The following is a 12564-nucleotide window of genomic DNA, read 5'->3' on the forward strand; positions in this document are numbered from 1 at the left end:
AGGCGACAAGTATTATAAAATGTAAGCGCGAAAATAACATTTATAAGAAAATTGGAAGATAAGAAAGTAATGTAACAGGAAATGTGCCAACAACTTTGTAAAAAGTTCATAATAAAAACGAATACAAACAAACATAAAAGGTAAACTAATTAAAAATAGCTCTTCCTCCTTCGACAAAAGTATCTTTTAAATTGGCTATATCGTCGAATACATTATCGTACGAAGTATGAGCATGTTCTTTTTTTTTTTATTTTTTAATTATGCGCGCCGCTGTTATTTTCCCGCGTATAAGGTTCGATCGCAATCTGACGAGCTTCGATTCCACTTACAAGTGCTGCTTTTGTTTTTTCAAAGCGTGTACTTCGTATCCAATTGGAACGTATCCCGGCAGGGTTCAGACACTAGTCGCGTTACGATTGATCCTATCGCGTTCATGCGGCGAGGGAAACAAAGAAATAACTTCACGGTACAGAAACGGTAATATTCATTTCACCGTCGATACTTCGGCGAGTAGCGTGCGCCGAACCATTTTCTCTTTGTAATTTCTGTTATCGACCAACCGTGGCTCTACTCGTATAATTATCGCGATCACGTACGCTGCAATGAACAAACCTATCACGCGAACGCAATTAATATAACAATTTCGCCCGGTTTTATGATTATTCGTACTTCAAAAAGACGAACAACGAAGCGTTACGATGCGAGATCGATGCGAATCGGTGTTTTTCGAGCTGGGGTGTCGCGACTCTTAAGGAGGGTGTTTCACTGAGACAGAAAGCGACCCTTATGGGAGGGTATGTTACAATTCAAGGTATAGAAAGATAGAAAAATGTGGATAAGTATCGATAAAAACAATTCAATTTTGAATGGACTGAAAAAAAAAAAATAAATAGATAGATAGATAGATAGATATCCATAATTGTATCAATTTCAATGATTGCAATTTTCTTGATTGAAATGTGGAAGCAATTATGAGGATTTAATAACAACGGGAATATAGTTGAATAATTCATTTTTTCTGTCGTGTTACTACGAAATGCAAGGTTGCCAACTGTATAGCAGTATCGAGCGACCTGTTCCAGTTTCTTCGGTTGCTTGTTACGACTTCGCGGTTTCATTTACTGCTGCATTTATACGGTATAAGAACGGAAGGAAAATAAATAAATAAAATAAACGCGAGAAACACGGAAAGTAAAATGAACGACAAATTCTGCTCGCGCTTGGTCGAAAATTTACGCAACTGTTCGATTTAAAAATGAATTAAAAAAACATCTCGTTTCGTACAATACGTGTACGTGCTCTGGAGATCAATGGAAACAATTGCAAGCTTGTTATAATACTTTATATTCGCGATATTATTGAAAGGGGAGATGAAAAAGGGACGCACGAGGCAAAGCTTCGGATCACAGAAGCTTTTGATTTCCGCGAGCACGAATACATATTGGTATCGATGGGACAGAAAAGACGCAAGACGTGTGAGAGAGGCGTCGCGTTTCATTCGATTGGCCTATGCCGAATACGTAATTGCTGTTACGTACTTCCTAAGCACACCTGAACGAACGCTTTGTAACGCAATATACATATATCCAAGGTAACCGCCTCTCGCATCCTATCCTATCCCGCAAAGAGATTTTCCATTCAATTTCATTCGTCGAATAAGTCTGCGGTTTATCGATATCAAGATAAAGACGAAAGGAGAATTTCTACCTTTCCACGTCACCGCCATGTATAATTGTCTTTTACTTCGGAATAACGCCACGATCGATTCTATGACCATTCTTATGTTCGTAACAATGCATTATCTAACAAATATTCCCTAGCTTTTTGGGAAAGCCTTTACAAGACGCAGAGAGAATTTTTGCGTTCGAAATTTACAGATAAAAAACGTTCGAAAGGGAGAGGGGATTCGAACTCGGAGCCCTTGGAATGATAATCGACCACTGTTTCCAATGGACCATCCCCGCACCTTACCAGTTCTGTTCTTATTTTACAAAATCATAGTGGATATAGGGCGCGATATTACTGTTATGTTATTATTCAATTAATTCGGAAACGTGTTTACTAGAGATCGCGGTTTTGAACGGGTATTAAAAAAATACACGGGTAGACGGAACACGTGTACGGAGTATTAAGGGATTAAGAACACGGGTATTTTTAATGCACAGGTACCCGGGTATCGATATACGCTTACAACGGATATCTAAATACACGGATATCCAGGTACGTACACGTGCATCGTAATACACGTGTACCCATATACATCGAATTATCTATTGTTACCCGTGACTCGAATATTTATTTGAACTAGTAAATAAAGTTTTACAAACTACGCTAAACAATTAATTCTGTTTTATTTATTCTTCTTACGTTTATATACTTTTTTATTTGTTTATTTTACTGAATATCAATTTTGTCAAAATTAATAAGAATCATTATTTTAGAATAATAGCTTTTTTACATAAAAGTTTGTGTATAAAAATAATCGGATATCGTGCCCGTATAATTCCACGTATGCGCACCCGTGCATTAAAAATACACGGATTAAAACATGAATCCATTAATTACCCGTGTACCCGGGTATTTCGATACACGTGAAGTGTAGGGATCTCTAGTATTTACTATTGTTGATATTGAATGGAATATTCAGTTCCGCGCAATCCAACAAACAACACATACGGAGAAATATTCGTTTCGAGGCGGAATAGCCAGGGATGTCAATCAAAGAAATTGACAACGATTACGCGGTATCGTGGTCGAGTGGAATGCCGAAAGATCGGAAGGGACTTTTCTGCGAGGTTTGTTCCATGGGAATCTTGCTCCATCCAAGTTAAGGAGGGTTGAACAGGAAATCGATATTCCCACTCCTGACCGTCTACAAAGCGGATTGCCTGACAGGAAACGTCCAAGTCAAACAGTAACAATATCTGTCATGTATTTACCCCAAACGTGGATTGAGGTAAATGTAACTAACGTCATTGAACGAATTTTGTTTAAAATAAATGAAAGAAGATAAGATTTTTAAGATAAGATACCCCTCTCCCCCTTCCTGTTCGAATGATAGACAATGTACGAAAGAAAAATTTCCATTACCTAATTCGATAGGTTAGGACCGATTCGATTAAAAATTGAGCGATTTTATAGTTTTAACGAGTCCCTTATTCCCACGACGTGAAGATATTGTTAGAATATGACGATCGAACGTTTGACCTGGTCACTGACACGACGCTAATCGAGAATGACGAACGTAACCACGTCAAGTGATATTCGGCGATGCGACGAACCTTGCGGTGCTATTTCGAAGTCATCTAATGGGGAATTAATGGAAACGTCCCGATTTCTGTATTCGCGTCAATTAAATATCACGCGACGAAATCTGAGCACATTTCTGTATCGTTGGCGTCGATTAAGTTTAAATTAGATTTCCCTGAACAGTTTTATTAAGGTGGTCACAGCGCGTCATAATCGATATTGCCACCGAAATAATTCGACCCACGAATATCTGTTCAAGTGCACATCGTCCATACCGGAGTATTACATACAAACACGTACGTAGTTTGATAATAAACGATTTCTAGTCGACACGTTTGCATTCGAACACTACATGTGAAATATATGTACCTAATCATCCCGATATGTAAAGAAAAAAGCTTACAAAAGCGATCGTAATTCGTATTTGCCGAGCTGCAGGATATTACGAACGAAGCAACCTATTATCACAGTTATAGACACAAGGTTTGTGTAGGAAATCTAAATTACCATTTCGGTCGTTGAAACAGATGCGTATTTGGCCTATTATTCCCCTCCCCCTCGTCTTTCCTAGCCGCCATACCTCCACTGCAGCTGGGCACGTAGGCACTTTTCGTTATTTCGATGTGGAAAAATCGAGGACATCTATCGCCCAATTCGGTTACTAACGCCTATCTCGATCGAGAACACTCTCGCTCGCGATCTATTTTACCGATCCCAAGCGATATTCTACTTCACCGACAGCGTAGGACGAAGCGTCTTTACCAACAGGATTTTGCGCGAAATTAAAAAAGGTGGAGGATACAGGATAAGAACGATGAACTCTATGTGTACACCGTTCACGGGGCCAACGCCCCCTTTTCAAGGCGAACAACTCTCATGAGAGATTACATTTTTCTGTAGAGACATTTTCATCCTCTCTGTCTTGCTTTCGTTTTCCCAAAGTACACGATCAGAAAATACTACGAAATTGGTTATGTCTCGATACAGAGATCCTCGAAATTCTTGTCTAAATAAAAATATCGAACGACGAATAAAACGATCGAGCAAAATGTATTCGCACAAAACATGTATAATTACTTATCACCCTCCCAAATGTAAGAATAATGTAGAAAATATTAGAATTAAATATTATGCAACTAGCAGGAAGTTTGTGTATGCAGAATAGTGAAACAAAAATTTTATGAAACAATTTACCATTATATTAAACAATTCAATCTCAGTCACTTACCATTGAAAAGCGTTGAAATGGTAATAAACGAGTCCTTGCCCATACAGAAAGGAGGCATCTTTCCAATAGTCCCCTTTGAGAGAATAAAATTTTTGATACGCCGACATAGCTATCAAAATAAAAGAAATATGTGAGTCAATGTTACACAAGGAAGATATTAAAAAATTAATAGCACAAATCATCAATTACCTTTACTATAATCTTCTAAAAGTAAATGGAAATGTCCCAGCTTACAATATGTTTTAGGATCTATACTAATTCCTTTGTCATCGTCGTCGTCCTTTAACTCGTCGAGATTCATTTTTGTACTGTCTGCTTTTCTACGTTGTTTTTCAGCTTGTGCTTGAACCAACATCCTTTCTAGATATTTAATTGCACGAACAACTAAAGCTTTCTTCTTTGATTGCTCTGGTGAATTTAATTTGAGAAATCCAAACTGCCGACTATATACAAATCGAAAGAAAAGACACAATGGTCAGTAAGCTTTGTACGTAAAAACTAAAAGGAATCACAAAAAAGAAAACTACTTTTAAAATTCGATTACACGTTAATCGTAATACAGTTGACGTGAACTACACGTTATCAGACATGAGCTATGTTTATTTCGTGTTCGTTCAATAATTACAGCGCGATAACTCGCGTCATTGAAATAAAAAAAAAATGATCGTTAAACGTAAAAATGATGGGACCATAACACATATTAACCGAATGTAACACGATCAGACGTATGAAAAGGATGTCAGTAGGTTGCACGCACGTCTTATTAAACCGATCGAATTGCGCGCCTATTCTGTCAAATAACTTTTTAGGTTATATTAAAAAAAAAAAATACACTTGGAAAACACGACGAACGGGCGAAAGATCGAGAAATCGGCATGGATTTTTGTTACTGGAGACTTTGTTTACTTCAAAATCACCTGTCTAACTCCGATAGTATCTGTAATTCTTGAGGAGTCAAGTTGATATCGTCAGTCTCCTGGGCCATTTTCACGCACGGTAAATATACTCATTAAGAACAGAAAGGACACATGTTTACGCGCGGAACAGGCCGCTTTTCACGAAAATCCGAGAGTTCTTTCGATTCGCGTCCTCAACACCCCGTCACCTCATCGGGACGATTAGTTTTTGAAAGCGGCGATCAGGTTAAACCAGGATGGCGAATCACGCGACGGAAGACCATTACCGTGGCTCGCATCGACTTGGAATTCCGGTACTAAAGAACATCGGTCCCGGTAACGTCTTAAAATGGCGGGAAAACTTGTATCCCTCGTTCCTTCCTACGACATATTTATCATGTTTGTTTAAATAAAGTCATTGATATCGTAAACCTCGCTAGCAATCTATCTACACCTTTTTATTTTTATCCCGATATTTCTGTCTTTCGATTTTTTGCATGCTTTCACCCATTACGTGTTGTATCCCTAGATATAGATGGTCCTTGCAATCAATGTATCTAAAACTTGTATCTCTCGTTCCTTCTAGGGCATATTTATCAAGTTTGTTTAAATAAACTCATTGATATTGTAATCCTCGCTAGCAATGTATCTTTCTCAATTTCACAGCAATTTGTGTTTTTCAAATTTTTGCATACTTGGATCCATTACGCGTTGGACTTATTATATTTTACTTTGATCAGAGCTGGACCAATGCAATCACGTGTATTTATTTATACGTACTCGTTCGAGTTGAAACTAATAATAGCAATAATAGTTGTTTCTTTGAAACGGTGATATAGTAATTTGGTTATCGTAACGTCTTCACGTTCTTTAAATTGCGAACAGTCGTTGCGACGTACCGGAGATTGCCGGAGGTTTTGATCTGTCATATTGGTTTATTCGCACAAAGTCGTTAGTTTCATAAAAATCGAAGGTGATTTAACGATTAGGTGAGCTTTATACGTGTAAATATTAACCACCATGAGATATTATATAATTTCGGTATTACACCTGAATTGAATCATGCTCAAACTGCATAAGAAAACCCTCAAGTCAGGAGCAACAAAATTTTTCAAACGGTAGACTTCTACTTCTTTTTGTTTTTTTTTTCACCGTATTTCGGAATGCATTATTCTTATGTTTTGACTGTATTACATACTTTGAGAGGGAATGCAAACAGTCGATTCTGAAACATTAGATTTCTTATAACGGAACATATATTATTGCGAATTCTTGGCAATGCAATCATCGATATATTTTCGTTCCGACGAATAGTCCAAGTATGACTTACTAATGCTTTGTTATTTAAAGACGTGAGAATAGTGTTTCCTTTATTGTATTATTTGCAGGGCTATTTGTGGGAAAGAATAATATGTAAAAATGTAAAGGCTTGAAAATTTGAAAAATATCTGTAGACTAACATGAATAATTGTCAGTTTCTAATGAAAATCCAGAAATAGTAATTTGTTGCTTTCAGTTTCAAAATGAATCCTGCTGTATCTAAAAAAAGCAAAGACGATGCAAACAAAGAAGAAAGTGAAATTGATATCTCAAAGGAGGCAAAGGGTATAATAGACAAAATTCTGGGAGATGTGAGCAAGACATCTGCTACCAAACAGATTATTATTGGCACAACATCAGGATGGTACGCATTGTATATATGTATATTAGAATTACTTGAAAACCTCTTAATGTATTTAATATTTTAACTGCCACAGTGTCTTTGACTGAATTAATTCTAGATGTTATTTTTCTCATAGATACCACTTATGAGATAATATCCAGTTTATTGATTTTATCCATCATTAGTGGTATTGATTTGTATTCTTCTTTCGAATCTATTTGTTACAAATATACATATGTCAACTTGTATTTGGCAAAGTTGTTAATAGATGTTAAAAGAGGGATATATTATATTTTAATAATTCATTTCAACTTTGTATAAATATTTTATATAGGGTAACTGGCTTTGTGACAATGAAAGTTGGGAAAATGGCTGCGTTTGCAGTTGGTGGTGGTATTATAATATTACAAATAGCAGCACATCAAGGTTACATAAAAATCAACTGGGATAAAATTCAGAAAAAAGCTGAGAAGATCACAGATAAGGTGGAGGAAAAAGTTACTGGTGAAGGACCAAAACTCATAGATAAGGCAAGTGTATATTACTATATTTTCTATATATATACTAATGGTATTATTATATAAATATCTGTAAATAAAATACTCATATACTTCACAGGTAGGGCTTTGGTGCCGAAATAATTCGTTTGTGGCAACAAGTTTCATTGGTGGCTTCATTATTGGTTTAGCGTCCTAAATAAAAAAGTGCTTAATATCTCACAAAACTGCGCGAGAATAATGTATATTGAGTACTTTTTATATTAACATTGTATGTTAGCTATAATTTTTATTCTCAATGGCATGGATAACCAAAAATATAATTTATCAGTTAAATTAATAAGATTATTTAAATATAGAGAAACATTTTTATTTTAGTTTTTTAATGTGTAAGTTTATATGTGATAAAAATATTTATGGTACTGTATGTTATGTATATGCTATTAAAATTTTAATGCTTTTAACAAAAGACATGCATATGCATTCAGTTGTCAATTGCGTACATTTATGCAAATTTATGCATTGATACGACTAAAAAAAAAAGATATGGGAATGGAAAATGATAATGGACGTATTGTGAATAGAAAGTTTAAGTTGATTTTGCAATAAACAAAGTGTTTAGAATTTCTTTTTTTTTTATTCTTATTTTGTAAAATACGATCAATATTTGATTTATATCAAGAATTGGCGTATACATCCTTTGTGTAAATTTGTATGCGATGTTTATATATTTCCATATGTTAGAAATAAATAATCGATTTTAGTAACAGAACTTACTGTTTCAGGTCGAGAGATATGTCGATAAAAAGTTAGATAAAGCCGAACAGTTATTGAAAAATGGAGAATCTCGTACTCGTCGTTGGTATCATTCTGTTACTGGTGAAAAGACATTCAAACCTACAGAGTTCCATTTTTTCGTCGCATCCTTTATAGCCGGTCTAGCACTTGGCATTGCTACTGGTAATTAGGTTTAAATATGCTGCACTCTGAATGCAAGTATAAACAAGGTATTTATCCAAAAACTAACGTTATAAAACCCGATAATAAATGTGATGAACTCGTAATGGAGATAAGAGAAATGATGAATTAAAAGAACGTATAATGAAATATACTCAACAATCAACAGTATGTATGAAACAAATGAAAGTTAGAATATACTTTTGTGCCTGAAATTTTGATAACGTTTCCCCTGCAAATTAGCACATTTTTTTTAATGTAAAAAAAAAAAATAAAACACTTAAAAAACATGCATGCGTTTCAAATTACAAATACTTTTTGTACATTTTATAAAGTAACATTAATTACAAATATAAATTGTCAATAACATTTATTTATCTGTAAGAACAAGTTCATTATTTTTCAATTAGTCACTAGAAAAGTAGGTAATATTAACTTGTAGTACATATAATATATATGCATACCCATTCAGAATGCAGCAAAAATAAAAACGCAGTCATTTTAGAGATCGTATCTTTAGGGCATAGAGACTAATATAACCTTAACTCCATTAAGCTTATGTTAGGTATTAAAAAATAATTTGACAGAGCACTTGTTCTTTGTATTATTCCCAATACTGAATAATATAAATTATGTATATATTATACAACATATAATGAAAGATTGTGTTATAATATAACAGTATAAGAAATTTTTTTTTTAAAATAATATATTTTCAGTCTCAATGATATATATCTAAGTTATATGTTTTCATTCGAGGTAGATACATTATTTTATGATATCTTTATTTCATTCAAAAAGATAATGATATTATTTAAGTATCTTTTAGCATCGATGTAATGAATGAAATGGATTTAATACTGCCACATTTATATAGTGCGTATTTGTAGATATATACAATGCAATGCCTGTGTATGTACAAGACAAGGTTATGTACAATTTCAGAAATGAATGTTGCTTATTGCTAATCAAAAGTACTTAGGATTATCATTTTTCTCTGTATTAAACGAACAAATATTCCAAATATGTAAAAAAATAAATTATAATAAAATTGAAATTGTATAAAATAGTGATAATTTAATATTGTCGACTTACTACGTTAAAATCTTTTGAGGCACTGCATTATAATAGTCCTCAATCGTCTTCTAATCTTTTGATCGCCGTTGCAAAAAATGTGCGTTGAATTGTCCCCTATTTGAATCAAAGTATCTTCATCTTGCTGCAAGTATAAACGATGGATGAAAATGTTATAAATTCAATATAATTTCTATATTTATTTAAGAAACATGTGTCATACCAAGTGAATACTGGTAGAAGTTGGACTGTGCTGTAACTTGGCCCCTTGAATGCCTTCTTGATTAAGCTTTTGAAGTAATTCCTGTGGGTCCAAATTACCGTATTCGTGTTTCCTTTCTTTAAGAACCTCTTCTTTGATTGGCGCAGGTGAACCGGAAGAGGTCTTTCGTTTTCCTGTAGGTCTGTCTTCGATACTCTGAAAATGAGATTTAATGAATAAAAACTCCAGGAGTTCACATTTATTCCACTTTCATTTTAATAACGCGTACCTTTATCGTATATACGTTATCCTTAACTTCTAATTCACCAGTAACAGAAGCAAGACTTAGACCAGGTCGTACTTCATTTGGAATTATATTCCCAGCTAATTCTGGTTCAATAAATACGCGACCCTTCTTCCTTTTCAGAGGCAATTTTATAACTTCGCCTCGTTTAAAAGTGATTAGAGCTTTTTCCTTAAACATACACACAAAGTATTAAGATAATATCTGCATAAAGATATCTTGATACTGATATAAAGTAAAACTTACTCCTACAGGGTCTATTACAAGATCTGTCCTATGCGGTGCTGTTAACGGCGGTTGCGTATAACATTCAGGTATAACTAAATGTTCTGGTTTTAAATCTCTAATTAATTTATTAGCTTGAGTGAAATTGAGAGATGTATCAATTGGGCAATGTACTGCCTTCATAGCTAATGGTTGGAATGGTGCTAAAGCATCCAAATACGGAAAATCTGGTTCTGTAATAATACGAAACACTATATAACATAAGTTGCGTTTCTTCGTTAGACAAGAATATGCGTAGTTGATGTACCTGTAAAAATTATAGTATGTTGTGGATTATTACCCCACATCTGAACGAAATGGACTGCATCGCCAAATCTAAGACTGGGATGACCACAAAATACAACACAGGGTTGTCTATAATCGGAACTAAAACCTTCCGCATATGTGGATGTAAAGTGTTTTAATCTAGCATTTTTTACAAGAAAGGCATGAGGAAATGGTTCCTCTGGAAGGTACACCTTATTTTGTTTATTTGTCGACAGCCTAAAATAAAATTAGCATAAACAATTTGGATACTTGTTAAGCTAGCTAACATTTCGAAACGTACCATTCAGCTAAAATATTCGAATATGCTAAAGAAGATTCGGCAACTGGTGATATGAAAAACAAAGGAACTTGCGAGAAACCTGATTTATCCAAATGAGTACTAAGGCATTCGAATAAATCGTACACAACACCAGATGGATAACATGGTATTAAAACACATCCACCTGATCTAAGTGTCATTGCTGAAAAATTGAATTTTTATGTAAGCATTAAATTTCTGATACATACCGTAATTTTTACACGTACCGACGGTCATACAAAGCTCCCCAAGCATAGTATCTGGATTAGCAGTAGGTGTTTGAGTTAAACCTGTTAATATCAACATATTAGCATGTTTCAAGGTAGCTTGCTCCATAGGTCGCGGATGAGTTGTCAATGTTGAAGATCCGCTCACGAATGCAACTTTTTCATGGTCACAAGAAATCAACCAATTACTACTACCTAAACAATACCCAGAGCTTATAGGAGTAACGGTTAATGCACCATATATATCCTGTAATGAACCAATGATTATCTAAGTATATAACTATCAACTATATAACTACTACTAAGCAATAGTTTTATTATATCAATTCACCAGTTTCTGATCATAGCCAACTGTTTGGATATATGATAAAGCTGTATTGACTGCTGACAATGAATATATGTGCTTCCACGATTTTGGTTTAAGAGCATCAGCTAATGGAGGAGGTAAAACATGTAACATCTCCTTCCAATGTTTAGCTAATGTTGCTCTGGGTGTCTGTTCAATAAATTCTACTAATTCTTCCATAAAGAAACGCCCAATTTGTAACGTTGGTTCCGTGGCATAAATAATGCCTTTAAAACCAGTGTCTTCCGTTATGAATGGCAGAGCTAACATACAGGTATAATTCGATATTAAAATAGCATCAATTTCTGAGAAGTCTATTATTTTTTCCAGAGGTGGAGAAAATTCAGGAGTAGAATCAACAAATACTCTGCCACAACATTCTTTTAATTCCTAAAAATGTAACGTAACAAATAAAACATGCAGTTTCATTTACATCTAAATTAAGATACGTAAATATACAAACCCCTTCTATTTGCCAATCTTGATGATTATCGCGTGGAAGCCAAGATGGCAAAGAATTAAATTTAGCGCTAGGAACCAAGGGCATTGGCATAAAATGTAATATGGATTGCATGTTTAAACCGCAATCTAACATCAGAGTAATTCCCTTGAAACTCAAAACCAGACATGGCTTTGTTGGTTCACTCGATAAACAATACTAGAAACACGAAGAATTACTTTTACACTATGATTACTGTAAACACGAAATAATAACGAAAGCTAACAAATATTTAAGTAACATGTGGTTATAATTAAATAAATTATTAAGAATAACCTATATAATCAAATAAATTATGTAAATATATGATGAACTCTTATAACAATGAAAAAGTAATTACCAGTTTCATTTTAAACGTCTTCACTATTACGCACAATTATAAAATAAAAATATTTCGATCTGATGTATAATTACGAAAAATATAACCTCTCACATGAAACTCCCGGTTTCAAAACTTTTTGACACAATTGTTTGATGACAAGTCAAACAGATTTAATTTAATCAATACAAAATATAACATATACATTGCGCAATAAAAAAAATATAAACAATTAAACTGTAATCTTCAATCT

General features: G+C 34.2%; 3 protein-coding genes across 7 annotated transcripts in view; 1 reads left to right on the top strand and 2 right to left on the bottom strand.

Moving 5' to 3' along the window:
* The window catches only part of LOC128895775 (histone demethylase UTY), a 74439-nt gene extending 68604 nt beyond the window's left edge, over window positions 1-5835 (bottom strand). Inside the window, exons 1-3 of one of the 2 annotated variants that reach the window (XM_054158673.1) lie at window positions 5395-5835; window positions 4667-4920; window positions 4478-4586 (exon numbers count right to left, since the gene is read on the bottom strand). In XM_054158673.1, coding sequence (XP_054014648.1) covers window positions 4478-4586; window positions 4667-4920; window positions 5395-5462 — 431 coding nt within the window. In that variant the 5' untranslated portion in view covers window positions 5463-5835. Of the gene's footprint in view, window positions 1-4477; window positions 4587-4666; window positions 4921-5383 lie in introns of both variants that reach the window. The other variant, XM_054158674.1, reaches the window with a different exon arrangement.
* A 369-nt stretch (window positions 5836-6204) lies between these two features.
* Window positions 6205-8780, top strand: LOC128895779 (FUN14 domain-containing protein 1). 4 transcript variants are annotated; one of them, XM_054158689.1, is made up of 4 exons: window positions 6205-6362; window positions 6890-7057; window positions 7371-7566; window positions 8319-8780. In XM_054158689.1, exons 2-4 carry the CDS (start codon window positions 6897-6899, stop codon window positions 8499-8501), a joined length of 540 nt encoding a protein of 179 aa, XP_054014664.1. In that variant the 5' UTR covers window positions 6205-6362; window positions 6890-6896; the 3' UTR covers window positions 8502-8780. The 4 variants fall into 4 exon arrangements, with proteins under 4 accessions (XP_054014664.1, XP_054014666.1, XP_054014663.1 ...); XM_054158691.1 differs by having other exon boundaries at window positions 6255-6362; window positions 6873-7057; XM_054158688.1 differs by having other exon boundaries at window positions 6351-6491.
* A 145-nt stretch (window positions 8781-8925) lies between these two features.
* LOC128895777 (integrator complex subunit 9) lies at window positions 8926-12473 on the bottom strand. Its single transcript, XM_054158685.1, has 10 exons — window positions 12333-12473; window positions 11957-12151; window positions 11479-11883; window positions 11148-11394; window positions 10903-11083; window positions 10603-10838; window positions 10317-10528; window positions 10056-10241; window positions 9788-9982; window positions 8926-9709 (listed from the first exon to the last, which is right to left on the bottom strand). Exons 1-10 carry the CDS (start codon window positions 12339-12341, stop codon window positions 9590-9592), a joined length of 1986 nt encoding a protein of 661 aa, XP_054014660.1. The 5' UTR covers window positions 12342-12473; the 3' UTR covers window positions 8926-9589.
* Between the last annotated feature and the right edge of the window lie 91 nt (window positions 12474-12564).

Source organism: Hylaeus anthracinus, unplaced genomic scaffold (assembly GCF_026225885.1).
Source record: "Hylaeus anthracinus isolate JK02 unplaced genomic scaffold, UHH_iyHylAnth1.0_haploid 5, whole genome shotgun sequence".
NCBI lineage: Eukaryota > Metazoa > Arthropoda > Insecta > Hymenoptera > Colletidae > Hylaeus > Hylaeus anthracinus.